A 25612-nucleotide genomic window follows, 5' to 3' on the forward strand; every position below is an offset into this window, starting at 1 on the left:
TGTTGAGTGAATGACCCTTACGAGAACTTTACGACGCTAATGATTTTATCCCCATTTTACAGAAGGTAAAGTGAAGGCCCCCAGAGCTTAACTGCTCTGCCAAATCTCACGCAACTGGTTCCAGGCTCGCTGACTCCAGAGTCAGGGCCTTTTTTGTATAATGGCTTCATTGTCTTTTTTAAAATACGTATGCGAAGTGAAAGTCACTCAGTCGTGTCCGACTCTTTGTTACCCCATGGACTATACAGTCCGTGGAATTCTCCAGGCTAGAATACTGGAGTGGGTAGCCTATCCCTTCTCCAGAGGGCCTTCCAGACCCAGGTATCAAACTGGGGTCCCCTCCATTGCAGGCAGATTCTTTACTAACTGAGCTGTGAGGGAAGCCCAGATATGTGCGTATTTGTGCATTTTTGGCTGTGCTGGGTCTTCATGGCTACACCCAGGTTTTCTCTAGTTGCGGGGAATGGGGGCTACTCTCTGGTTGCGATGAGAGGGCTTCCCACTGCGGCGGCTCCTCTTGTTGCCGAGGACAGGCTCTAAAGACACCGTCTTCAGTCGTCGCAGCCCGCGGGCTCAGAGGCTGTGGCACACGGGCTTGGTTGCTCCGTGGCGTGGGGGATCCTCCCAGACCAGGGACTGAGCCCATCTCTCCAGCCTTGTCAGGCACACTCTTAACCAGTGGACCACCAGAATCAACATCTTTAATTCTCTTTAGTGTGGAAATTATTTGAGAGCAGGGACAAAGACTTGGGGGCTAAACAAGATAAAGTGATCGCACTTGCGGAAAATTGACCTCATGATTCTCAACCTGGCTGCCATCTGAGATCATCTGGCACCATTTGAAATATATTGATCTTTCGATTCTGCCCCTCACGTGCTCTGACTGCATTGAAACAGTGTGTATGTACCTAGACGTCGGGAGTTTTAAAAGCTCCCCAGTGATTCCAGCAGGCAGCCACAGCTGAGAACCACTGTCCTGGAATGTGTCCGTCACCGCCAGGTACAACAGTGCTGTCTAACAAGTGGTCCCAGTGGCCTGAGGCGATAAGCATGCTTTTATCATTCACGTCCGCAGATTGTGAGCTTGGCCTGGCTCTCTCGCTTGTTCGGGGCTGGCTGATTAGAATGTCTGGGTGAGTCCCCTCTGATATGCTTGTCCCAGCCTCCAGCCAGCCGGCCCTAACATCTCCTCCTGGCAGTTGCAGAAGAAGCAAAGTCATCCCATTGATCAAGGCAGGTCACGTGGTAGAAGTCAGACTCAAGACACAGGGAAATTAACTCTGCTCTTGAAAGGACTAGGGAGTCCCCTGGCGGAGGTGCTGCTACAGAGCAGGTGATGGTTGGGGTGGGGACCCCGGGTTCACAGGTGGACTCAGGCTGAGTGTGAGGACCAGGCTCCCGTAGGCCTGGTGAAAGTTCGTAAAACCAGCAAGTGAGGACCGTTAACACAGAGAGCGAGGTTGAGGCGCAGGAGGGCATCGCGCTGCCACGCGGGTGGCGCAGAGACAGGCAGCAAGTCCCGGCCGCTTCCCGACTCCCTTTTCTGAGCGGATCTCCCGGGCCCTCGCTGTGTCCACGAAGTTGTCCTGCGAGCCAACCGACTGAGAGTGGCTGCAGGAATACTGTGCTGAGGAGGACCCCGAGGGCTCAGACTCGGCGAGAAGAGCGCCAGCATGGATGAACCACGTGCGCTGTGGCTGCGGAGGGGCTGAGTGGACATCCGTCTATGGGGTTTGACGCAGTAGACGCAGCTCTTTCTGCAACTTCACTCCCATCACCCCTTTCCTGAGAGTTTCCCACCTCCTCTGGCCGTTCCTGGCCTCTGCCATCACCGCCCCCCCCCACTTTATTTCCCAACAGCCACGGTCACCAGGACAGAACGCCCTCAGGTTGCGTGCAGATACACACACACACACACACACACACACACGCCCCTTCCTGGTCATGCCCACCCCCTCCAGCCCTCCTACCAAACCCACGAACACAGGGCATTTTTATCTCAGCAATTACAGCAGATTAATATTCATAACCCAGAGGAAAGGTCCCTGGAAACAAATCCTCTGGTGTCTGTTTGCCGGAGATACGCATCTGATGAGCGCTATCAGCCGTTGGGGCACAGGAGCTGCGCTATCTACAGAGGTCCGGTCCCTCCCGGGGCGGAAGCAGAGATTAGCAGCCACCGCCCCCCCACCCCTCCCTTGATACTCATTGTTGAAAAGGAGACAAGATTCCTAACAAAGATGCACGCTGAGGGTTTTGGGCGGGTTCTAGGGTGATTTATTTTACTCTTAATTAAATGATCAATTGTCCCCCACCCCTGGAGCCAGGAAAAAAGGGCTGGCTTCATTGGAGGGAACGGGAGGGTCAATCAGAGAAGCGGGACAGGCCTAAGAGATTGAACCAGAGGAGTGTGGCTGAAGAACGTGACCCAGCCTCTGCTGAGAGGGGACCCCTGACGTCCTCGCCCTGCAGGAATCCTGGCAGCCTCCTTCAGCGTGGGTGCCCCTGGGCCAGCTGACTGGAAGCCCTCCTGAGTGCCGCAGGTAGCTCGTGCACTTTGGAAGTGAGTGACAGGGTCGTGCTGGAACCATCTGTCAAGGGAATGGTCGTCCTGTTGAAGGCTGTGAGCCCGGGGACCTTTCTCTTTAGCCTCCTGCTGGGGACAGATGGAGGGCAAGTCAACAGGCCGCTGGCCCTTCACTGCCCTCTGCTCACCCGCTCACTGGGAACTCGAATCCAGGCCCTGGGGGTCCCGGACACAGTGCTTTTCTCCGGAGGCAGGCAGGGCCACTCTAGCCGCATCACAGACAGACCCCAAACCCAGGGACTTAGTGCCGTGGAAGTTTATTTCCTGCCAACTTAAAGAGCCTTAGGGCTTCCCTAGTGGCTCAGATGGTAAAAATCCGCCTGCGATGCAGGAGACCCAGGCTCTGTCGGGTTGAGACCCCCTGGAGAAGGGCACGGCAGCCCACTCCAGTGTTCTTGCCTAGAGAATCCCACGGACAGAGGAGCCTGGTGGGCTACGGTCCACGGGGTCGTAAAGAGCCAGACACGACTGAGCGACCAACACTTTCACTTCCTTTTTTCACCCTAAGAGAGGGCTGAGGGGGACATGTGAGCCCCAGAAAGCTGTGTCACAGGCAGGCTGTGGCTTCTGAATCAACCTAAACAGATTCGGGACTCGGCTGCCTCCCTTCCCCGCAGCCTTCACCCTGCTCCACACGCTGCACCGAAGGACCAGGGTCCCTGCAGTGGATCCCTTGCACTGCGCTGAGGGCTTTGGGCAGGTTCGTGAGGACGTGGTCACCACCCCTGTCCCACTGTGTCGACTTTAAAATACTCTGTCCTGGCGCCGTCCTCACTGCCATCACCTCCTTTGTCGTTTAGTCCCTCAGTCGTGTCCGACTCTCTGCGACCCCATGGACTGCAGCACGCCAGGCTTCCCTGTCCCTCACCAGCTCCCAGAGTTCACTCAGACTCATGTCCATTGAGTGGATGATGCCATCCAACGTCTCATCCTCTGTCGTCCCCTTCTCCTCCTGCCTTCACCCTTTCCCAGCAGCAGGGTCTTTTCCAGTAAGGTGGCTCTTCACAGCAGGAGGTCAAGTATTGGAGCTTCAGCTTCAGCACCAGTCCTTCCAATGAATATTCAGGGTTGACTTCCTTTAGGATTAGCTGGAGGTTAAAAGACCTCTTCAGGAAAAAAAAAAAAAAGGACATCATTAGGGTTCCCAGGAATTGGAGAGGAAGCCTTTGTCTTCCCACTTCCTGGAGCTCAGCAGGCAATATAAGACCCAGCACTGGAACCCCGAAAGCCAGAATAAGGGGGGACCCTGGCCCAGCCTGCCTGGGAGACACCAAGCTGGAGAGGAGTTCACGCGGATGTTTATTTGCGAGCCCGTTTAAAAGTCTGTCACATTCACCTAATGGGAGAATTTGAAAAGAATTCAACTGGATTTGTCCTTGTTAAACTAACATTAAGGATGTTTAACAGCTGTCTCGGGCATATCACATTAAAATCCGGAGATAGACTCGACAAACCAATGCTGTTGCTCGTCATCAGGAGGATGGGGGAGAGGAGGTGCTGGGCAGAGCCGCCCGGGCAGGGCTTCTGCCCCCACACCCGGAGGGTGCCCAGCTTCCGCCTGGACAAGCCCTTCGCCTGACCCGCGGATGTGGGGGCTGAGGGGCTACGTGTCAGGATCCCAGGAACCAGATGAATAGCAAACTGCCTACGTCTATGCCCCGCTGCCCAGCCGGTTTCCCTTTTCCCTCTCAACCAGCCCTGACAACCCCGCTTACTGGCTGGATTCAGGGAAACGGAAATGGAGGTGCTTCCCTGGCGGCTCAGACAGTAAAGAATCTTCCTCGGTGCAGATGACCCAGGTTTGACCCCTGGACAGGAAGACCCCCTGGAGAAGGGAATGGCAACCCACTCCAGTATTCTTGCCTGGAGAATTCTGTGGACAGAGGAGCCTGGTGGGCTACAGTCCATGGGGTCTCAAACAGTCAGACACGACTGAGCGACCAACACTTTCACTTCCTTTTTTCACCCTAAGAGGGGGCTGAGGGGGACATGGGAGCCCCAGAACGCTGTGTCACAGGCAGGCTGTGGCTTTTGAATCAACCTAAACAGATTCCGGATTCGGCTGAGGCGGTGATTCTGGAATGGGTCTGCTCATCTCTAAATATATTATCATCTCTCATCATTCATTCATTCTGGGGAATGAATTTCTTTAGTTCTGGACCCTCCTGGTGCAGAGATGACTCAAAAGGGTGGAATTCTGGGGGAGCTCTGGCCCCTAGCCAGGCGTGGGGTGGACACAGAGAAGCGTCGCCTGGACAATCTCAGACCCCTGGACATGCTCTGTATCTGGTCCCCAGTGTTGGCGAAGTATTGGGATTCTCTGCAAACTAATCGTGGCTGGAGTTCAGGCAGTCAGTGGTTCCAGGGGGTGGGCTGGAGGAGGGGCTGTTGGGCACCTGGCTTCATGTGCCCGCTCCCATCGCATCCCTGGAGGCCCGCCTGTCAGAGGAGTCCTTTTCTGCTTCCCAGAGCCATCACCCTGGAGAACACGCTTGTCATCCTGTCAACCGTGGCCCCTGACGCGGGCCGATACTACGTGCAGGCTGTAAACGACAAGAACGGGGACAACAAGACGAGCCAGCCCATCACTCTCGCCGTGGAGAGTAAGTCAGCGGCGGGCCCGGACCGACGTCGAGGCGCGTCATTAAATCTTGGCAATGGGGCTCCCGGGGCTCATGGGGAAGATGGAAAGGTGTGGAGCAGGGAGGCTGGGGAAGGGCAGGGGAGGAGCTGTCCCGAGGAGGAGGAGTCCCAGCTGCGGTGGAAGCGGGAGCCGGGGAAGCAGGAGGGGACTGAACGCTGGACTCCATCCCCGTGAGTCTGAGGTGGTTTCAGGAGCAGGGACACTTCGCTTGGCCAACCCAGGGAAGGCATGAAGTGTTGGGAAAAGTGTGTGCATAAGAGGATTACAGCCACCCCTGGGGCTCAGGTGCCGGTGGCGAGAGCCCACCAGGAGCTGGGAAGCTCGTTTTTAAAGAAGTGTGCTGACTGCCTGCACTCAGCTGGCACATAAAAGGCACCACTTGCAGTGGGAGCCGAGCCATCCTCGCTGATGGGAACACAGGCTTTCTGCCTAGGCTCCCCCCCTCAAAGTGCCCCTGTTCATCACTAGAGACTGCCTCCCACCCTGGAGGAGAGAGGCAAGCCTCCTCTCAGTGGCAGAGTGCAGAGGGGAGCAAACGGAAAGGGTGACTCCTTGAGTCTTCTTGATGGAGACACGTTTGTCCAGCCGAGACTGAAGGCAGGTTTCCCAGCCCTGATTGAGATGCTGGGTCGGGGTGAGGGGGGCGGTCTCCCCAGGCCCGCTCGCCGCCCCCTACGCACCACCCCTGGGAGGCAGAGGAGGTGGGGAGGTGCCGAGTACAGGGGACGGGCCAGAGCTTCCTGCAGCGGCCGAGTGCTGCGCCGCCTGCGGGAGCCAGATGTTCACGTCCTTCACATCTGCACAACTGCTGCTTCACAAGCCAGCTCATTTATCATCCACCGTCCCGCGGGGACGTCCCCGCCAGCAGTACGAGAAGGGTGCCAGCCAGCACAGGACCTTCCCGTGTCCTTCCTCTGATCCCAGCCTCCGTCTTCCAGGGCCCAGAAAGCCCAGTTGTTCTTGATGAGTCACTAGTCCTTTCAACCTCAAGGACTGTAGCCCGCCAGGCTCCTCTGTCCGTGGGATGCTCCAGGCAAGGATCCTGGAGTGGGTTGCCATTTCCTCCTCCAGGGGATCTTCTTGACCCAGGGAGAGAACCCATGTCTCCTCCATTGGCAGGCAGATTCTTTACCACCGAACCACTTGGGAAGCTGCAGAAAGCCCGAAACGTTCCCCAGTCCCGACCTGCCGTGCCTGGGCCTTCTGGCACCGGCAGACCCCTTCCCATTTCTGCAGTGAGCCCCTCCCCCAGACCAGGCTCCCGTCTGCCGAGAGAGACCTGTACGCGAGGAGCAGAGTTCCCGGCTGCATGCTGACCCGTGAGCGTCACAGATGCGACCTCTGACATTGACTTGAGTCGGGGCCTCACCCATCCTGGCGTCCTGGGGGCCCAGCCCACAGTCTGGGGCTGCTGTTTCTGTGGGAAAGGGGCTGTCAGAGGGGGTGTTTTCCTCCATGTATTTCCCAGTGCTTTGAATGCCTGGAGTCTAGCGGAATCGAGTCATTTGGTCTGAGTCAAGGTCAGGCATCTTCCTGGGTGGTTCAGTTGACCCTGAGACCAAGGTTGGACTCCCTCCCCCGACTCCACTCTGCCTTCCTCCCCCAGCACCCAGCCTCCTCCCGGCCAACCCAGGACGGTGGTAGGGGGCAGGGGGGCCGTTCGCTGTCTGCTCCCTCCCCCAGCCCTCCGGCGGGCCCTGTGTCTGCCCCTGCTCTCAGGATTTGTACTGGATTGAGAGCAGAATCAGCTGATTTTCAGCTAATTTCTCCTCCCACGAGTGACTGCACTTCAAATCCTGGTGCTTGTCGCTGACACAAATCCCCCAGCTGCCGGCCTGCCAGCCAATTTCCTGGGAGCAATTGCGACTTCGCCCACCGCCAGCAGCGTCTCCCTCACCTGTCTCGCCCTCCGCTCCCCGCCCCCTCACCCCCTCTCTGCTCAGAGCAGGCAGCCTCTTGGCATTGCTCATCCCTCGGGAAACATCCATGCTCTTCAGAGATGGAGACAGAGAGAGCAAAGGCCAGTGACCCCCAGAGTTGCCCCCTGCCCAGGTGTCAGCCAGGCGACCTCACTCGGACCACCACAGCTCTTGACAAGTTCGTACCTGGCTGGTGGTCCCATTGGGTCCTGATCAGAGCTGCACCATGCAACAGAATTATAATATGAGCCACATATGCAATTTAAAATTTGCCAGTAGCTCACTATTTCAGAAGGAAAAAGGAATTGGTGGAATTAATTACACTTTATTTAACTCAACATATCCAAAATATTATCAGCTGAACATACAATCAAGATAGAAAATATTAATGAGATACTTTACACTGGTTTTTTTTTAAGTCTTTGAAAATCCGTGTGTATTTTACACTTAAGGCACATCTCCTCAAATTTGAATGCTGGATTTTCATCTGGAATACGTGATCTGTATTTAGATTTCATAAAATGTAAAGCTGGAAAGGTGGGATCTGAAGCCCAAGTTGTTCTATACATACTTGCTGCTGCTGCTGCTAAGTCACTTCAGTCGTCTCCAACTCTGTGCGACCCCATGGACTGCAGCCTACCAGGCTCCTCCATCCATGGGACTTTCCAGGCAAGAGTACTGGAGTGGGTTGCCATTGCCTTCTCCGTCTATACATACTTAGAAGTGTTCTAATAACTGACTTGGGGATCTGCTTTTGATTAAGGGTAAATTAGATAAAATTCAATCCCATTCCATAAGGACATCAGTCACTCGAGCTTGTGACCACCTGTGGTTCTCTCCCCACCCCACCCCCGTGTTGGATGGGGTGGGTCAGCCTCGGGCTCATGGGCAGCTGGAAGCTGGCCCAGGGCAGAGGGGCAGCTTGTCTCCCTGCCATCTGCCCACTTGACCTGTGGTCCATTCACATGGTCCCTGACCCACAGGTTCCTCATCTCTAACAGGGTGCCTGTGGCAAAGCATGGGCTTCCCTGATGACTCAGTGGGTAAAGAATCCGTCTGCAATGCAGGAGACAGAAGAGATGTGGGTTCAATCCCTGGGTTGGGAAGATCCCCTGGAGGAGGAAATATTATCCTGCTGTATTATTCTTGCCTGGAAAATCGCATGGACAAAGGAGCCTGGTGGGCTACAGTCCAAGGGGTCGCAAAGAGTCGGACACGACTGAGCGACTAAGCATGCACGCACGCGCTCAACGTGATGCTTGTGGCAAAGCATTGTTGGGAGGATTCAGTGAAGTGACTGGGAAGAATGGATCAGAGTGGGTGCCCCCCACCACACGTGTTATCAAAACTGTCCTGGGGCAGCGAGACCCAACCTCACCCATGAGTGGGGACCCCCAAGCTTCCTCCTGTCCTGGGGCCCCGCCCACATCATAAGCTCACCTGGGAGATGCTGGCACTTGCTTTGCTTTGCCTGCAGCTTTTCCAAGTGATCCTTGGGGCCCCGTTCACTCCACTGTCCAGAGCTGATGCCGTGCATCCTGTGCCTGCCCCCCTCCCCCGGATGGCCACCCGGAGACCCAGAGTCAGCCCGGCCCCCCACCCCCGGCAGAGAGCCCCTGACAGTCAGGTGTGTCCTCCCAGGGCAGGTCCACCTGGGCGGTCCCCCTGCTTTCCCGTCACACCGAGAGCCTCCCTTTCCACCGCTCCCGCGGGGCGGGCACCGTCCAGGCACCACTGTCCTATCGTTAAGAGCAGTCCCTGGAGGCAGGCTGTTACTCCCCTCCATGAGTTACAGACGAGAAAGCTGAGGCAACAGGTGAAGAGGTGAAGCAGTTTTCTTCCCGGAGACATTCACTAATGATGCACAAAGCCGATAATGGGCCCAGGTTTCCCTGCCTGCAACACTCAGCCTGTTGGCCACGCCCCAGATGGCTGGAGGCGCACACGTCCCCCCTTTTTGGCGAGAGGCACCTGCTGTTGGCTCTTTCGACTCTCCAGAAGTCACCCAGCCCTCCGGTCTTCACTCCCAGCCCTGGCCCCCTCCCGCTCCCCTGCTTTCCCAGGACCCATCCCCGGCGACCTCCCAGTTAGAGACCTACTTCCTCCACCATGATTCTGCCTGATGCTCAGGGCTCAGCCCCGCTGAACCCCTCCCTGGCACCTTGAAACCTGAGCACCTGGAACCCTCCCTCCCTTGAACCCAGGTCTCCCGTCTCCTGCTCCCTTCTCCCCTGGATGATGCCTGGCTTCAGCCCTTCCCCCCCACCCCCGCCACTGCCTCACGCCTGGTCCCTGGGCTTCCCTGAACCCCCTCCCTATCTTCTCCGGGCACATCGCCCCCACCCCCGGGGAACTCCAGCCTCCTGCTCCTGAAGGTCCCCGCTTGAGCACCTTCACTCTGACCTCCCGCCACCATCTCCTGCCCAGGTGACCAAATCCCACCTTCTTTGAAAACGGGGAGCCCGCAGCAGAAGCAGGGAGGGCAGGAGTGTTTAAGGCCAAGCCTTGAGGCCCATGGGCTGTGTGACCTTGGGGAAGCCCTTCACTACTCTGAACCTCAACTTCCTTTTCCCTAGAAAGGACACTATAATACACATATCTTCCAGGGCTGGTAATAAGAATTTTAGGATTTAAGAGTGCTTTCGTCTTGGGCTTAACATTTCTCTGTAAAGAGGGCCCCAGGTCGAGGCGTTTTATTCTCACTGCCGACCACTTTGTGACGTCATACTTGCCTGGGGCTGACTCCCAGCTCGTAGCCCAGTTTGTAAATTCTCGATAATCTGGCCCTGACCGGACCTCTCCCAGTCAAATCTGCCTTGACTCCCCCTGGTAGGGAGGGAAACGGCATTCACCTTGCCATCTGCTCCAATCTGTTATTTGTTGTCTTTGCTGTTTAGTCTGTCAGTTGTGTCCAACTCCTTGCAACCCCATGAACTGTACCGAGGCTCCTCTGTCCATGGGATTTCACAGGCAAGAATACCGGATTGGGTTGCCATTTCCTTCTCCAGGGTACCTTCCCAACCTAGGGATCAAATTCACATCTCCTGGATTGGCAGGCAGATTCCTTTCCACTGAGTCACCTGGGAAGCCCGTTGGACAGAGGAGCCTGGCAGGCTACCGTCCATGGGGTCGCAAAGAGTTGGACACAACTTAGTGATCCGTTGTTGGCACTGGGTTAAGAAGGATTCTGAGGACATAACAGGCTCAGCCAGGAGACGCCCTGATGGGTCAGGAGAGGGGGCTGGGGGCAGGGCGGCATGTGGGCCAAGACCCTCGCATCTGCAGGGGGGCTGTCTCCCCCCACCCTTCCCGGCACTCTGAGGTCATCTGGGCTTGGCACCCGCCTTTACCTGCAGCTCCCCAGTTCATCTCACCAGCACCCGCACAGGACCCCTGTTCCAGAATGCTCTGCTCTCTTCTGGCTCCCTGAGCTCCTCTCCAGTCCCCCAGACCCTGGAGGCTTTGCTGACCTCCTGAAGCCCTTAGTACCCATGTGCTTTTGCCCTCGGTCACACAGCCCCCGAGAGTCACAACTTGACCTCCTGGTGGCCTCTGGCTCCATCACTTGGTCCAGGCTGAGCTGGGGGTGGGGGGAAGAAGCAAAGAAACCACACCTTCACCCCCAGCACAGCAGGCAGCTCGCCGGAGGCAGGGCTGCCACCTGTTCAGCACCTATTCAACAGGCCCTCTGCACTAGCCCCTGACCGGCTCAGCCATGCCCCTAGGACCTCCCCTCCAGGCACCTGTGGCGGCACCTTTAATCTCATGAACGTCTAAACACTGATCTGACTTCTCCCCAGACTGCATGCTAGGGGGCCAGAGCCCTGCCCATCTCCCCTGGTGGGGAATCCCTATGCCTGGCACGCAGCCTGGAGCATACTGAGCCCTCGGCCAGAGAAGGTTTGTCAAGCCAGGGGCTGAACCCCCACAACCCTGAGAGGCAGTGACTTCTAAGCCCCATTTTGCAGCTGAGAAAACAGACTTGGGGGCTGAGGAGAGCAGCCAGAGTCGTGCCCAGGGTGGGACTGGGGAACAAGGCTCTGAACCAGGTCTTCCTGAACCCCAGGCCCTCCATTGCTGAACCCGGAGAGGCCCCTTCCCTCGAGCCGTGCCAGCTGCCACCTGGGCCTGGGCAAGAAGCCAGGATCCTCAAGAGGGTGTCATTCTCCTCTTAACCTCCTGAAGCCAACAAGGCAGCCCCAAGGTCTGGCAGGGCGGGGAGGCGGGCACCCTCATATTTTTAAACTCCAAGGGCTCTGTTTACCCATCAGGGCCACGGGGCTCTGACTGTCTGTCTCCTCTGCGAGCCCCATTAATCTGGGCCTCGGAACCTGTGCGGCCCGGCATGTCATAAACAACGTGGAGCACACTTTTATGGATTCGGCTATATCAGCAGCTTTCAATCCGATCGCTCTTTATGGCACCTACATGAGGCTTTTATATTGTTGCAATTATTTTGGTTTATACGCTTCCTTTCTTTCCCCCTTCATTTTACTTTATTTTTTACATTTTATTCCCATTCTGTCAGGGCCTTTCCCAGCAAGGCCTGGGAGGCCCGGCAGGAAAACCTTTTCCCAGGGGCTGACCTGGCGGCCTGACTTCCCCATAAAGGATGTACATTTGCCATTGCCCCGGGGCCATGCGAGTCATTATGGCCTGCCACCTCTGGAGCCTCCTGGACAGGGGCCAACTGGATGGATTTGTCATGATAGAAAAAGTCCTCCGGGCTTGTATTTTCAGGAGCCAGGGAGCAGCTGTCCAGGATATAGTGGAGTTTCTGCTGGTACGGGGCTTGGACTGACCACAAAGAGAAGAGCCTGGCCCCTTCTCAAAAGACTCAAAGAATAAAGCAGGAAAGTCTCCCGCCTTTACTGGGCTTCCCTGCTGGCTCAGCGGGTAAAGAATCCACCTGTCAATGCAGGCAGCACAGGAGATGCGGGTTTGATCCTTGGATCAGGAAGATCCCCTGGAGGAGAAAACAATAACCCACTCCAGCATTCTTGCCTGGAGAATCCCATGGACAGAGGAGCCTGGCGGGCTACAGTCCATGGGGTCACAAAGAGTTGGACATGACTGAGCGACTGACACTTTTATTTCTTGTTATTTTTAATTAATTTTTCTTGGAGTTTATAGTTGCTTTCCAGTCTTATGTTAGTTTCTTCTGTACAACAGGGTGAATCAGCCCTCCGTATACATATCTCCCCCGCTTTGGATTTCCTTCCCGTTTAGGTGACCACAGACCACTGAGTAGGGGCCCCAGTGTGCACAGCAGGTTCTCAGGAGCCATCTGTCTTACCAGGCTGGACTTTGGGCTCACCCTGACGCAGCAGGACCTCCTCTTAACTTGACCGCACTTGCAAAGCCCCTCTCTGCAAATAAGGGGACATTCACAGCTGTCATGGACATGAACCTGAGGGACAGTATTCAGCCCAGTGTGGGGAGTTTGCATTCTGGTGGAAGAGGTGGCAATTGAAGAAGCAAGCTGATGAGATGTTGTCGGCTTACTGACAACGTATTGTCCTTGTCACGGCATTTATGCATCTGGAGGGAAGGATTCTGAAGGCCAAAAAACAAATCAGGACGGGGGATGAGGAGGGCATGGCTGCTTTATGGGGGGCGGGGCTGCATCCTGAGGTCTCCCATGGGCTCTCCCTGGACGCTGTGTGGAGACCCACCAGCAGAGGAGGGTGGAAGAGGGGAGGGTCCCCGGGGTCAGTGTCTGGAGGTTCAGCTCTAGGGCTGTGGGGCATCTGCCACCCCCCCACATTAAGGACAAAGGTCTCCCGCGGCGTCCCTCTGGCGGGGGTGGGGCTCGGATGGGATACCCAGCATCTGTCCCTCTCCCCAGATGTCGGCGGCCCTGCAGACCCCATCGCTCCAACCATCATCATTCCTCCCAAGAACACCAGCGTGGTGGCCGGGACCTCAGAGGTGACCATGGAGTGTGTGGCCAATGCCAGGTAGGCCCTGCTTCCGCCCCCCCACCACTTTAACCCCAGCGGGCGCTTCTGACCTGCAGGCTCCAAGGAGACCAGGTGGAATTCACAAAGGTCCAGAAACGTCCCGTGAGGACCCACGAAAGAAGCGTGGAGGTGGGGTGATGGGTCGGTGGGCAGAGAGCTGTCGGACACAATCAGGGCCGCCCGAGAGGAGCGGATCCCAGTCCAGGACATCTGGGGTTGGTGGGGGGTCCACCAGCTTCCAATACCCAGGGCAGTCTGGGGAGCGGCCGCTCACCTCTGCCGCTGCGGCCTCCTTGTATGAAGGCGTGGGCAAGAGGAAAGCTGGACTTTCCTTCTGGTCCAGTGGTTAAGACTCTGTGCTCCCAAAGCAGGGGACCTAGGTTCGATCCCTGGTCAGGGAACTAGATCCCACATGCTGCAACTAAAGATTCCTGCACACTGCAACTGAGACCCCAGACATGCATTTCAGGACTTCCACACTTTGCCATCCACTGACTTACACTGGACAGGGCATGACACCCGGGGCAAAGCAAAGGCAGAGAGACGTGTGGAAGGGCCACTTTCCTGCTTTCGAGAGCCCTCAAGCAGGAGTTATCACGAGGCCAGGTCTGCCCTCACCACAACTCCTGGGGAGCAGGGCACAGTTGTCCCCATTGTACAGACGTGGAAACTGAGGCCCAGAGACCTGAGGGATTAGCTTACACAATGGCCTGCACCTAGGAAGTGTCATGGGCAGGGCAAACTCAGGAGCCTGGCCCCCCGTGCCTGCATGCCTCACCACGCCCTGCCCTGCCTCCCGAGCCCCTGGGAGCCTCTGTGGCTGACCGCCTCATCCCTCGGCCCGTCCAGGCCTCTGATCAAGCTGCACATCATTTGGAAGAAGGATGGGGCGCTGCTGTCCAGTGGCATCAGCGACTACAACCGCCGGCTCACCATCCCCAACCCCACGGCCAGCGACGCCGGCTACTACGAGTGTGAGGCCGTCCTGCGTAGCAGCAGCGTCCCCTCCGTTGTCCGCGGTGCCTACCTGTCTGTGCTGGGTGAGACGGGGTGGGAATGCTGGAGTCCCCCCGACAGCAAGGGGCAGCACGGGTGACCCCATCGGCGGCTATATTAATAGGAGCATGGCTCTGATCCCCTCCCCTGGTGCTTCCTCCTGCAGAGCCACCTCAGTTTGTCAAGGAGCCAGAGAGACACATCACAGCGGAGATGGAGAAGGTGGTGGACATCCCCTGTCGGGCCAAAGGTAACTTGATGGCCTGGTTGGAGGGAGGCGAGGTCCCTCCAGACCTTCAACATCTCCCATCCCTGACGCAGACTGTTCTAAAGTCCACCACCTTCTCACCACTGAGCAGAGAGTCAGTCTGGCTGGAAGCAGACACCCCAGGAAGCAAACAGGAAAAATTACCGTAATCTCAGGGCTAGAAATCAACCCCGTGTTACCATAACTTGAAGGTTACAAATGAATCCAAATTACCATAATTTCAGGATAGGTGACAGACTCAAATTGCCCATAATGTGAGCGTTGCAGACAATGCCATATTGTCATAATGTCAGAACTGCTAGAACTTGGATGTGTCTCTGCCTGGTTTCTGGGCCATTCTGCTTCGTCTTCTCTGACCATTTCTACTTAACCCCCAGCCCTTGTCAGAGTTCTTGCACCCTTACCGCTTTTCCTACCCTTCTCCTTTGAGTTCAGCTGAGCTAAAAGACACCGCAAAACCGGGGTGCAATCTGGGATAATGGGATGATAGGATGAGCAGGCAATGGCAAGCCACTCCAGTACTCTTGCCTAGAAAATCCTGTGGATGGAGGAGCCCGGTGGGCTGCAGTCTGTGGGGTCGCTAAGGGTCGGACACGACTGAGCGACTTCACTTTCACTTTCACACATTGGAAAGGAAATGGCAACCCACTCTAGTGTTCTTGCCTGGAGAATCCCAGGGACGGGGGAGCCTGGTGGGCTGCCGTCTATGGGGTCGCACAGAGTCGGACACGACTGAAGTGACTTAGCAGCAGCAGGATGAGCAGAGAGGAGATTAACCCTGGCAGGAGGGAGGACCCAGCGGAGGAGGGGACACACTGATCGCCGTCCTGGGATCACACGCGGGGAAGACAGTGATTTATTGGACAAACATTTGGTGGGGGTGGCTTACCACGATCCCTGGGTCGGGAAGATCCCCTGGAGGAGGGCATGGCAACCCACTCCAGTATTCTTGCCTGGAGAATCCCATGGACAGAGGAGCCTGGTGGGCTACAGTCCGTGGGGGTCCCTAAGAGCCGGACATGACTGAGTATCTGACACTTTCAGCAACGGGTGCCGAGACTGTTCTCGGGGCTGGAGAGGCACAGAATGAACCCAGGAGCCAGATCCCTGCTGTTACAGAACTGTGCGTTCTCGTGAGGGAGGCAGACGAACCAATAAACAAATAAAGATACCTTATTTCATTTCATCTAAGATGCCATGGGTTGTAACATGCCCCATTATTTTATGCGCCACTAAGAAAGAAAAAAGGCTGCCAATTAAATTATGACATGATGTCGGCTGTAAGACACGTCCTCATCTCAGAGACATTATGATGCGAGCAAAGGCGTAGCTCAGAGTGGGAGAGATATGGGTGTCGGGGTTGAAAAGTGCGGGGGAAGGAGACGCAGGCAGGCCGAGGGGCTCAGCGCCGGGGTGGTCATTCGAACGGAGCCTGGGGAGCTTTTCTGTGGAAGTCACATTTGAGCAGAGACGCAGAGGGAGAGATGGGAGGGCCAGGGGATGTGGGGAAAGGGTGGCAGGCTGGGGACACAGCTCAGGCAAGGCCGAGGGGTTAGGAGGAGCCCCCACTCTCCTTGCTGTGCGGACGGGGCAGGACGGGGCTTCCAGAGAAAGCCCCATCCCACCTGTGAGCCCCTAGACATGGGGCAGGGTGCTCACCTGGGTTTAGAAAGGCCGGCTGGAGGTTCCCAGAGCATACAAAAGACTCCGCTAAATATGCCAGAATAAAATACAGTATGTCCAGCCTTTCCAAGGTGAACTAACCCCAGGAACTTTTAAATTTGCTTGGAATGCCTACTCTATGAAATTCTGAGAATCTAAGAACAACTTCCCCCGCTTCCAAGACCAATAGTGGCACCTCTGAAAAGGTTCGGGCTTCCCCAGCGGCTCAGCGGGTAAAGAATCCACCTGCAGGGCTGGAGCCACAGGAGACACAAGTTCGATCCCTGGGTCGGGACGCTCCCCTGGAGGAGGGCATGGCAATCCACTCCAGTATTCTTGCCTGGAGAATTGCCATGGACAGAGGAGCCTGGTGGGCTACAGTCCATGGGGTCACAAAAAGTCAGACAAGACTGAAGCGACAGCACAGAAGCACTCACTGAGAAGATTCTAGAAACCAGAACACACCAGGGATTCCCTCCCCTCACCTTGAGGACTTGCAGCCCCAGCCCCTGAGGCCAGAGCATCCCTTGGAGGCAGCTGATGGTGGGCGCTCAACCCCCCCAGGTGTGCCACCGCCCTCCGTCACCTGGTATAAGGACGCGGCCGTGGTGGAGGTGGGGAGGCTAGGCCGCTTCCGGCAGCGAGGCGACGGGGGCCTGCAGATCAGCGGGCTGGTGCCCGATGACACCGGCATGTTCCAGTGCTTTGCCCGCAACGCAGCTGGCGAGGCGCAGACCTCCACCTACCTGGCCGTCACCAGTGAGTCCCCTTCACTGTCCTGCCCAAGTCCCTCCCTTTCCCCACCGTCCCCCACCCCCCAGGACACAGCTTTCCTCCAAGCCAGGGGCCTCTTGAGAACAGGCTGCTGTAGATTCAGAAATAGGATCCCAGAAGACTCTCCCCCCGGAGCGGGGTGACTGGCCAGTCACGCCCGCTGCTTCTGCGGCCAGCACTTTTTTCTTTTACAAATCAGAGCCTCGATTTCATGTTTAATGAAAGATGAATCCCCTTTACCTTGTCATGGAGGGTGTCACTTGTCCTTGGGAGTCCTCAGTTTCCACCAGATGGAGGCTTGAGAACTGAGGCAGGGCAGGGACTGGCGTCACCAGGGTCCTTCCACGGGGCAGGTGGTGAGGGGGCGCCCATGGGCACTCTGGTTCTTCCCGACACCGGGGTCCTTCCCTGAAGAGGGAGTGGCAAGGTAGGGCAAGGACTGCACGTGGCTAAGACGCCCACCGTCTCCCTTGCAGGCATCGCCCCCAACATCACCAGGGGCCCCCTGGACAGCACGGTGATCGACGGCATGTCAGTGGTGCTGGCCTGTGAGACGTCGGGGGCGCCCCGGCCGGCCATCACTTGGCAAAAAGGTACTTGGGACTGATTGACTTCAGAGGGTGACCAAAAGTCTCGGGCAGCCCTGGGGCTCGGTTCCAGAGCCAGCCAGGTGGAGTCGCCCATGTACAGTTGAGAAGGTTGTGCCCTGCACGACCCCAGAGGGCTTCTTTTATACCACGGGATGCACCATGTGCTGCCCTGTCCGGCTCCAGGCTCCAGAGGCTCTGCCTCTGGTGAGACCCATGACTTTGGGTGAGTTATTTACTCACTCGGAGCCTTCACGTTCCCATCTGTAAACTGGGAACAGTAGGGTACGTCCCTGGGAGCAGCATGAAAACCACACGAGGGGGTGCATGTGGAGGGCCTGCGCCGTGTCTGCGAAGTAGCAGACCAGCCCGTGCCAGCTGACGTCATACCGTGGTGGAGGCTGTTCGTACAGGGAGGGGCCTCACCCCCTCCCCAGGCAAAGCCAGCAAAGCCCAAGCTGTCCCCTGAGTCCACCCGCCCTGTGCCTCCTCCACGCCTCTGCACCGTGCGCTCACTTTCACAGCCCTCCCCAGGGACACACACGCGTGCACACACACGCACGTGTACACAGCGTCACTCACTCACACCCCCAGCCTCTGCCCACATGAACCTCCTCTCATCCAGAGCCTCCCTCCATCCCCTCCCTGCTCGGTGTCCCCACCTGCTAATACACAAGGTGATCGGCATATTCAGCCCACTGATTACCCTGCCTCCCACAATTCCAGGCTTTTGGGTTTGTCCCCCGCCGTCTTCCCAGGGCTTAGAACAGAGTGGCCCACAGAGGTGCTTCATCAGTATTGCTGGGGTGTGAGCCCTGGCCCAGAAATAAACACACCCACTGCTACACTCACCGGCTCAGTATGCCCACACACGTGTGCACGGGGACCCACTCACTCACAAGCTTGCACGTGGACAGTCCCCTCTGTACAGGCAGCTGGGATTTTCTTTATGGTCACCACCACCGCACTCTCAGACACACTCTGACACAAGGGTCTCCCTCCCTCTCCTTCCAGCCACCAGGGCCCCCGGGTCCCCAGTGGGAGGTCTGTCCCCACCAGGGCTGCCCCCTGCCACACCCCCAGGCTGGCTGCTCCCGCCCGCCGCTCCCCTGCGCTCCCCTGAAGGTGACTCCAGAAGCATCCTTCTGCAGGCGGCCCATCACCACCCTGTCGCAGCTGTCTGTCCCCGCCCCCCAGCCCAGGTGCCAGCTGCCTCCGAGGGCTGTGCCCGCCGGCAGGAGGCAGCGCTGGTCTTCCCTGCTGAAGGGCAGATAGCGTGGTGGGAGGAGAGACAGCAGGAGCCCCGGGCTCCGTCCAGGCCCCCTGCTCTGGGGCCTCACGTCCTGTGTCTGTCTCCAGGGCAGAAACCAGTCTGGTCTGCAGCCCTGCCACCCTCGCCATGCTCCCTCCAGGGGCGCCTGCAGCCTGCCTAAAGTTGGGAGCCCACCCTGGAGTAGGGGCACAGGGGAGGGGCGGGGTGATGGCCGAGTGCCAGGGGTTGGCCGGGGGCAGCGGGCTGGCAGCCTGAGCCCGCCTGTGCCCGTGTCCCCAGGGGAGCGCATTCTGGCCAGCGGCTCGGTCCAGCTGCCGCGCTTCACGCTCCTGGAGTCGGGCAGCCTGCTTGTCAGCCCCACGCACATCTCCGACGCCGGCACCTACACCTGTCTGGCCACCAACTCGCGGGGGGCGGATGAAGCCTCAGCTGACCTGGTGGTGTGGGGTGAGTGCCCAGGCTGGGCGGGGGTCCTTTCCACGCCTGTGTGTGAGCATGCGCTGAGCGTGCTCGAGCCCCGGTGGCCCCACGTCTGCCGGTCTGTCCAGCCCACACGTCCTGAGGCCTGGACAGAGGAGCTTGAGGACGGGGCGGGAAGGTCACGGTCCCCAGGGCGGGAAGGTCATGGTCCCCAGGGCGGGGCTGGGCGGGCAGGGCTTTAGTCGCCGGTCGAGCCAAGAGAAGACAGGGCTGCTGCGCTTAGGCTGTAGGGCAGAGATCCGCACGCTTCTGCTGGAAAGGGCCAGAGAGGAAGTATTTCAGGCCTTGTGGGCCAGACAGTCTCTGTCACAGCTCCACAAACTCTTCCGTTTCATCAGAAAAGCAGCTGTAGGCAGCGCGGAACGTAGCAGGCGTGGCTGGGTGCCAACACAGAGGGGATTTACCCAGACGGGCCCCTGGTTGGACTTGACCCCCAGGTTGTGGTTTGCTGGCCGCTGCTCCAGGGGAACCTCCCAAGCCCCTTCCTGCCCCTTGGGGTCTGGTACCACACGGAGGGGTGGGCTGCCCCGCTAGCCTGAGTGCCAGGGGCCTGGCGGATGATGCCTTAGACCCAGAGGCAGACGGCCCTATTTTTACCCTGGCAGGACCCCTGAGAACACGGCGGTGATCATCCCCAGGTTTCTATTTATTTGTCCATCCCTTGGGCACAAAATTAAAAGAGCCCCCGCTATGAGCGTCACTTCCCAGAATTCACGTACCATGGAAACACGTGGCTCTTAGTGTCCTGGGACGTTCACCGTGCTGGACCAGTCCACCGCAGAGCTCAGCTGCACGGGCCCAGCTCACCGGAAGGACCCGTCCCCCACACCTGCATCTCACCCGTCTGTCTGGGGCCCACCTGTCCCCCTTCCCACCAGGCCACCTCCCTGCTGTCTTTCAGCCCGGACCCGCATCACCAGGCCCCCGCAGGACCAGAGCGTCATCAAGGGCACCCAGGCCTCCATGGTGTGCGGAGTGACCCACGACCCCCGAGTGACCGTCAGGTACTCCTGCGGCCGAGGCCCCTTGGAGGCAGGGGCGGGGGGAAGCTTTCGGGCGTTGCTGGTTTGCTGGCTGAGTGTCCGTGCCAGGGAGGTAAGTGCGGCCCGTGGGGGTCAGGGAACAGCCACGTACAGACTTACTGCAGGGCTGAGACTTGGGGACCCCATGGACTGAAAGAGACTCTAATGCTGAGAAAGATGAAGGCAAAAGGTGAAGGGGGCCGTGGAGATGAGATGGTTGAAAGCATGTCCATCCGATTCAATGGACCTGAATCCAAGCAAACTCCAGGAGACAGTGAAGGACAGGGAAGCCTGGCGTGCTGCGGTCCACGGGGCTGCAAAGAGTCGGACACGACTGAGCGACTGACCAAAACGAAGCACATGTCTGGGGACTGAGCCAGCTTGAGCTGAATGGGGCAGCCTGGGGGGTGGGAAGTGAAAGCTGGAGAAACGTGAGAAGGAGTGCGGGGGGCCTTAGGGAGGGGAGGGAAAGAAGCCTCTGTCTGGGGAGACGTGGAAGCTCCACTTGCCCACAGATCTTAGACCCTCTGTCCTCCCGTGGACAGCAGACGGGTCTGGTGAAGAGAGAAGTCCTAACATGCCTGGGGCAGTGGAGGGCCCTGGGGTGACCCCCAGTGAGATGCACGTGAGGGGCCAGGGCCCAGACTGGAGCCTCCCCTGCCATCCCTCACGGGAGCCCAGACCTCGCAGGCCTGGAGGGAGCCAGGTCCAACCAGGAAAGCCCCTGGGGAGGCCTGGGAGCATGGGGAGCAGCCAAGACAGGCCTGCAAGCTGGGAACCCGCCAGGCGGGGCACAGGGACACTTCCTGGGCCATCGCTGGGCAAGGTTTCTGAGCCAGAACTGGGAGAAAATAGCCCCTTCAGACTCTCTTGAGCTTTGGATGCTGAGTTTAAAAAAAAAAAGTAACTGCTTCCTTAGAAATAAATGCTCCCTCGTGCTGCTTCTATTCTATGGGCAACATCACCGCTGAAGCCCCTGGCAGGTAGCTTGGCCGGCCAGGCAGTGAAGGAAGCCCCTTGGAGTCACGGCTGCGCCGCGTGGGACCCAAGTGCGTCCTGGGGCGCCACCTGGTGGCCACTAGGCATATGGCCGAAGGGCCGTGCCAAGTGGGACCCCAGGAAGCCAAGGGTACTAGGCTTTATTTCTTGATATTCATATTTGCCTTCTTTCCCTTTATTTTTACTGAAGTACAGTTGATTCATAGTGTTGCGTTAACTCCTGGTGCACAGCAGTGATTCAGTTCTACGCATATATACGCATTCTTTTCTAAAATAATATTCTTTTCCGTTATGGTTTATTACAGGATTTGGAATATAGTTCTCTGTGCTGTACAGTGGACTTGTTGCTTTTCCACTCTATGTATAAAAGCTTACGTCTGCTAATCCCAGCCTCCCACCCCATTCCTCCCCCAACCACCCCCCGTCCTTGGCAACCAGTCTAACCCTCTGTGCCTGAGTCTCTGTTTCACAGACAGGCTCATTCGTGTCCTGTTTTAGATTCCACATTTAAGTGCCATCATGTCATATCTGAGTTTGTCTTTCTGACTTACTTCACTTAGTATGATCACCTCTAACTGCATCCACGTTGCTGTAAACGGCACCATTTCGTTCTTTCTTGTGGCCGAGCGGTGTCCCCTTGGATATATGTACCACATCTTCCTTATCCATCATTCCCACTGATGGACATTTAGGTCGCTTCCGTGTCTTGGCTGTTGTAAACAGTGCTGCTGTGAACACTGGGGCATGTGCGTCTTTTTGAATTAGAGTTTTGTCTGGATATGCGCCCAGGAGTGGAATTGCTGGCGCATGTGCTAGCTCTATTTTTAGTTTCCTAGGGAACCTCCCTACTGTTTCCAAGGTGGCTGCACCATACATCCAAGGATACTAGACTTTTAAATCCACACCCTTTCTCAGAGGCTCTGTCTCAGGCCCCACTTAAAGAAACACCTCATTAAACAGTGAACGTCGGCCCTCTGGCCAGTCATCATGTGATACCACAGAAACACAGACATGAGCCCTGAAAGCACGTAGGTGTAGTTAGAACGTGGCCATCAAATAATCCAGACCCTGCTGATCCCAGGGTTTATCAGTGTTGTGAAACATTAATATACTAACTGTAAAAATGTGTTCCAAGAGAACCCACACATTACCCCCGTGGAACACAGCCGTGGGCCTCAGACACTCACAGAAATAGTTGCTATCAAGTTAGCATCCGTTACTTGAAAATTTTTATCGTAACAAAACTCTGTTAATTGAGTCACACTTTTTAAAAATTGGTATTTTATTTATTAAAATGTTATCTACAAATACTTGGGAAATGCTTGCACATTTTATTCGTACTCTGGACAAGTCCTGTGAACAAAGAGATTCAGGGACCCCTTGCAATGTATCTGTAGGCCCACATTCCAGGACCCCCAGTGAACTACGGATGGAGAATCATGCTTTCAGTTTACTGGAGGGGACCTCGCCTCAGAATGGACTTGCCCTCCTAGGGCAGTCTTTTCTAGATGCGGGAGAGAACGGAGTCGGCCCCTCACCCCCAACTGGCACTGCCACATCTCCCGCCCTCGTCTGTCTTCCATCGCCGAGGGGAGGGGAGTCTTAGGGGTGGGAGGGGCCCCCAGACTTAAGTATTTGTAGAAGTCCCCACGGTGTCTTGGATGTGCAGCCAGATTTAGAGTCCCTGTTCTGGCTGCAGGAAACATACCAGGGGTTCCCTGAGCAGACAGACTGGAAAGGATTTGAATGACCAGATCAGACTAAAGTGGTAGCCACTTAATCCTGGTTATGTGTCCTCAGAATAAATAACGGGTCCAGGGGAGGCACGCTGGGCACGTGTAGGTCCCAGCATGAAAAGCCTCCAGAGTTGCTTCCAGTCAGTATCTGAACCCAGATCTAGACTGAATCTGGACAGTCCACTTTTTTTATTTTATATTAGAGTGTAGCCAACTGACAGTGTTGTGATAGTTTCAGATGGACAGCAAAGGGACTCAGCCGTACACACACGTATCCATCCTCCCCCAAACTCCCCTCCCATCCAGGTTGCCCCATAACATTGAGCATGACCTCCCTGTGCTATGTTGGTTATGCATTTTACATATAGCAGCGTGCACCTGTCCATCCCAAACCCCCTAACTATCCCTCCTACCCTTCCCCTGGCAACTGTAAATTCGTCATTAAGTCTGTGCGTCTGTTCATGTTTTGTACATAAGATGAACAGTCCATTCTTAATCAATATTGTTACAATATTTTATTATTCAGCTAACAGATTTCCATTTGGGGGGTATATAAAAAATGCAGATAAGCCAAAGAAAATGGGGAGGGATTGAGAGAGAAGAAGTAGAAAAGAAGATTGATCTGTGTTTCCTTCCATTGGGCTTCCCTGGTGGTTCAGACCCGGGTTCAATCCCTGGGTCAAGAGCCCCTGGAGAAAGGAATGACAACCCACTCCAGTATTCTTGCCTGGAGAATCCCATGGACAGAGGAGCCTAGGGGGGCTGTAGTTCATGGGGTCACAGAGAGTCAGACACGGCTGAGCGACTAACACTTGCACTTTCCTTCCATTAGCAATAGTGATATTTGAACGCCATTTGGAGAAACTAAACATGCTGTGTTCTCCTCTGCTTTTTCCCTCAAGAGCCTGTCACGAACCTCTTGTTCTGTCAATAAATATTTCTGAGTAAACGCAATTATATGAGTGTTCCGTCCTCCGCTGTGTGGACGCCCCCATAATGTATCTCACCAATTCTCTAACGCTGGGTAATTTGATTATTTCTGAATTGTTGCTAATATTAAGAAATATCATTCTGAATGCCCTTATAACTAAATATTTTTGCACATCTTCTGTTTCCTGAGGACTATCTAATATTATTTAAAGCTAAAAAACACTCATCAAAATTGCTTAATAGCCAGCTATATCTTTATGGATTTTTTGGGGGAAAATGTCCCCCGAGTTAAAAGGACTGATGGGTTCTTTTTTTAACATTCTCTTATGAAAGTTTTAAAACATACCCCGAAGAAGAGAGAATTGCATCCTCAGTCCTTCTGTACTACCTCTCAGCCTCAGCGATCATCCGCATTTGCCCGTCTTGTCTCGTGACTCTTCCCCACGCTTTTTTTTAATTGCAAATCTTTTTCAAAAGCAAATTTCAAAACTGCAGTTTCACCCTTAGATATGTCTATGTGCATTTCTTACTAAAAAGGACTTTTCTTTAAACATAACAGCCATGTCCGCTCTCACACTGAAGACAGTGAACGATTCCTTGGTTTCCTCTGACACCAGCCCGTGTTTCAGCCACCATGAGCGTCTTAAAGAGCCTTTGTACACAGAGTTAGTTTAACTCAGGGTTTAAACAGGGTCTACCCATTGCGTTTAGTTTCTGCATCTCTTTTATTCGACATGGTACCCTTTATTTTTATTTTTGTCTTTATTTTGGTTTTCATTTTTGTCTTGTTTTCATGCACTTAATAAGTTGGATAAACCAGGTTCTACAGGAGAAACATCCTCAAATGTTTTCTATAAAGAGCCAGAAAGTAAATATTTTAGGCTTTGAGGGACATAGAGTCTTTGTCACAGCTTCTCACTTCTGTGTCTGCAGTTCGAAAGCAGTCATAAGCAATCTGCAAATAAATGGGTGTGTATCTGTGCGTGTGTTCCAATAAAACTTTATTTACACAAGCCAGCAGTGGGCCATAATTTGCCGAGTATCCTTGCTGTAGAATAGCCCACATCTGGATTTGGCCAGCATCTTTTTCATGCTATGGTTCTCTTCTTCTATCCCTTGTATTTCTGATTAGATTTAAGTAATTGATCATGGGGGTTTCTCTGGTGGCTCAGCAGTAAAGAATCCGCCTGCAATGCAGGAGATGTGGGTTCAACCCTTGGTCTGGGAAGATGCCCTGGAGTTAGGAAATGGTAATCCGCTCCAGTGTTCTTCCCTGGGAAATCCCATGGATAGAGGAGCCTGGCAGGCTACAGTCCATGCTGTCACAAAGAGTCGGATGAAACTTAGTGACTAAACAACAAGCTGATCTTTAGATTCAGGCTCAGTTGTTTTGGCACAAACTCAGGTAGCGATAGATGCTTCCTAATGCATGGTATCTTGGACAGAGTGTGTCTGCTTGTCACAGGTTGTTTCGTAAGCAGGCATTACCCTCTGGAGCTAGATTCACTTTTAAGTAAAATTCTACCTATCCCGTCAGTGCCCGTGAGGATGATCCTTCTCTAGACAAAAGAGATGAACTGATGGTGATCACTTTTGGTGATTTGAAAAATATGTATAAAAACCCTTAACATTTAACTCAGTGATTTACTGCTGAGAATTTATACACGAGAAAGTGATTTAGAATGTGGCAAATATTTTGCCATAGAGGTGTTCATCACAGCATTAGCTGTAAGATCAGAAAACAAGGAGCTAGGGACTTCTCTGACTGTCCT

General features: G+C 55.4%; 1 protein-coding gene across 2 annotated transcripts in view; it reads left to right on the forward strand.

Annotated features, from left to right (window-relative positions):
- The window catches only part of SDK2 (sidekick cell adhesion molecule 2), a 256319-nt gene that overhangs the window by 158864 nt on the left and 71843 nt on the right, over window positions 1-25612 (forward strand). For both annotated transcript variants that reach the window (XM_055408686.2, XM_055408687.2), the window contains exons 5-12: window positions 5057-5190; window positions 12999-13110; window positions 13963-14153; window positions 14276-14359; window positions 16604-16798; window positions 17290-17406; window positions 18953-19120; window positions 20055-20157. In XM_055408686.2, coding sequence (XP_055264661.2) covers window positions 5057-5190; window positions 12999-13110; window positions 13963-14153; window positions 14276-14359; window positions 16604-16798; window positions 17290-17406; window positions 18953-19120; window positions 20055-20157 — 1104 coding nt within the window. The remainder of the gene's footprint in view (window positions 1-5056; window positions 5191-12998; window positions 13111-13962; window positions 14154-14275; window positions 14360-16603; window positions 16799-17289; window positions 17407-18952; window positions 19121-20054; window positions 20158-25612) is intronic.

The sequence above is a fragment of the Moschus berezovskii genome, chromosome 20, assembly GCF_049115385.1.
Source record: "Moschus berezovskii isolate FMDL1 chromosome 20, NW_MosBer_1.0, whole genome shotgun sequence".
NCBI classification, from domain to species: Eukaryota; Metazoa; Chordata; class Mammalia; order Artiodactyla; family Moschidae; genus Moschus; species Moschus berezovskii.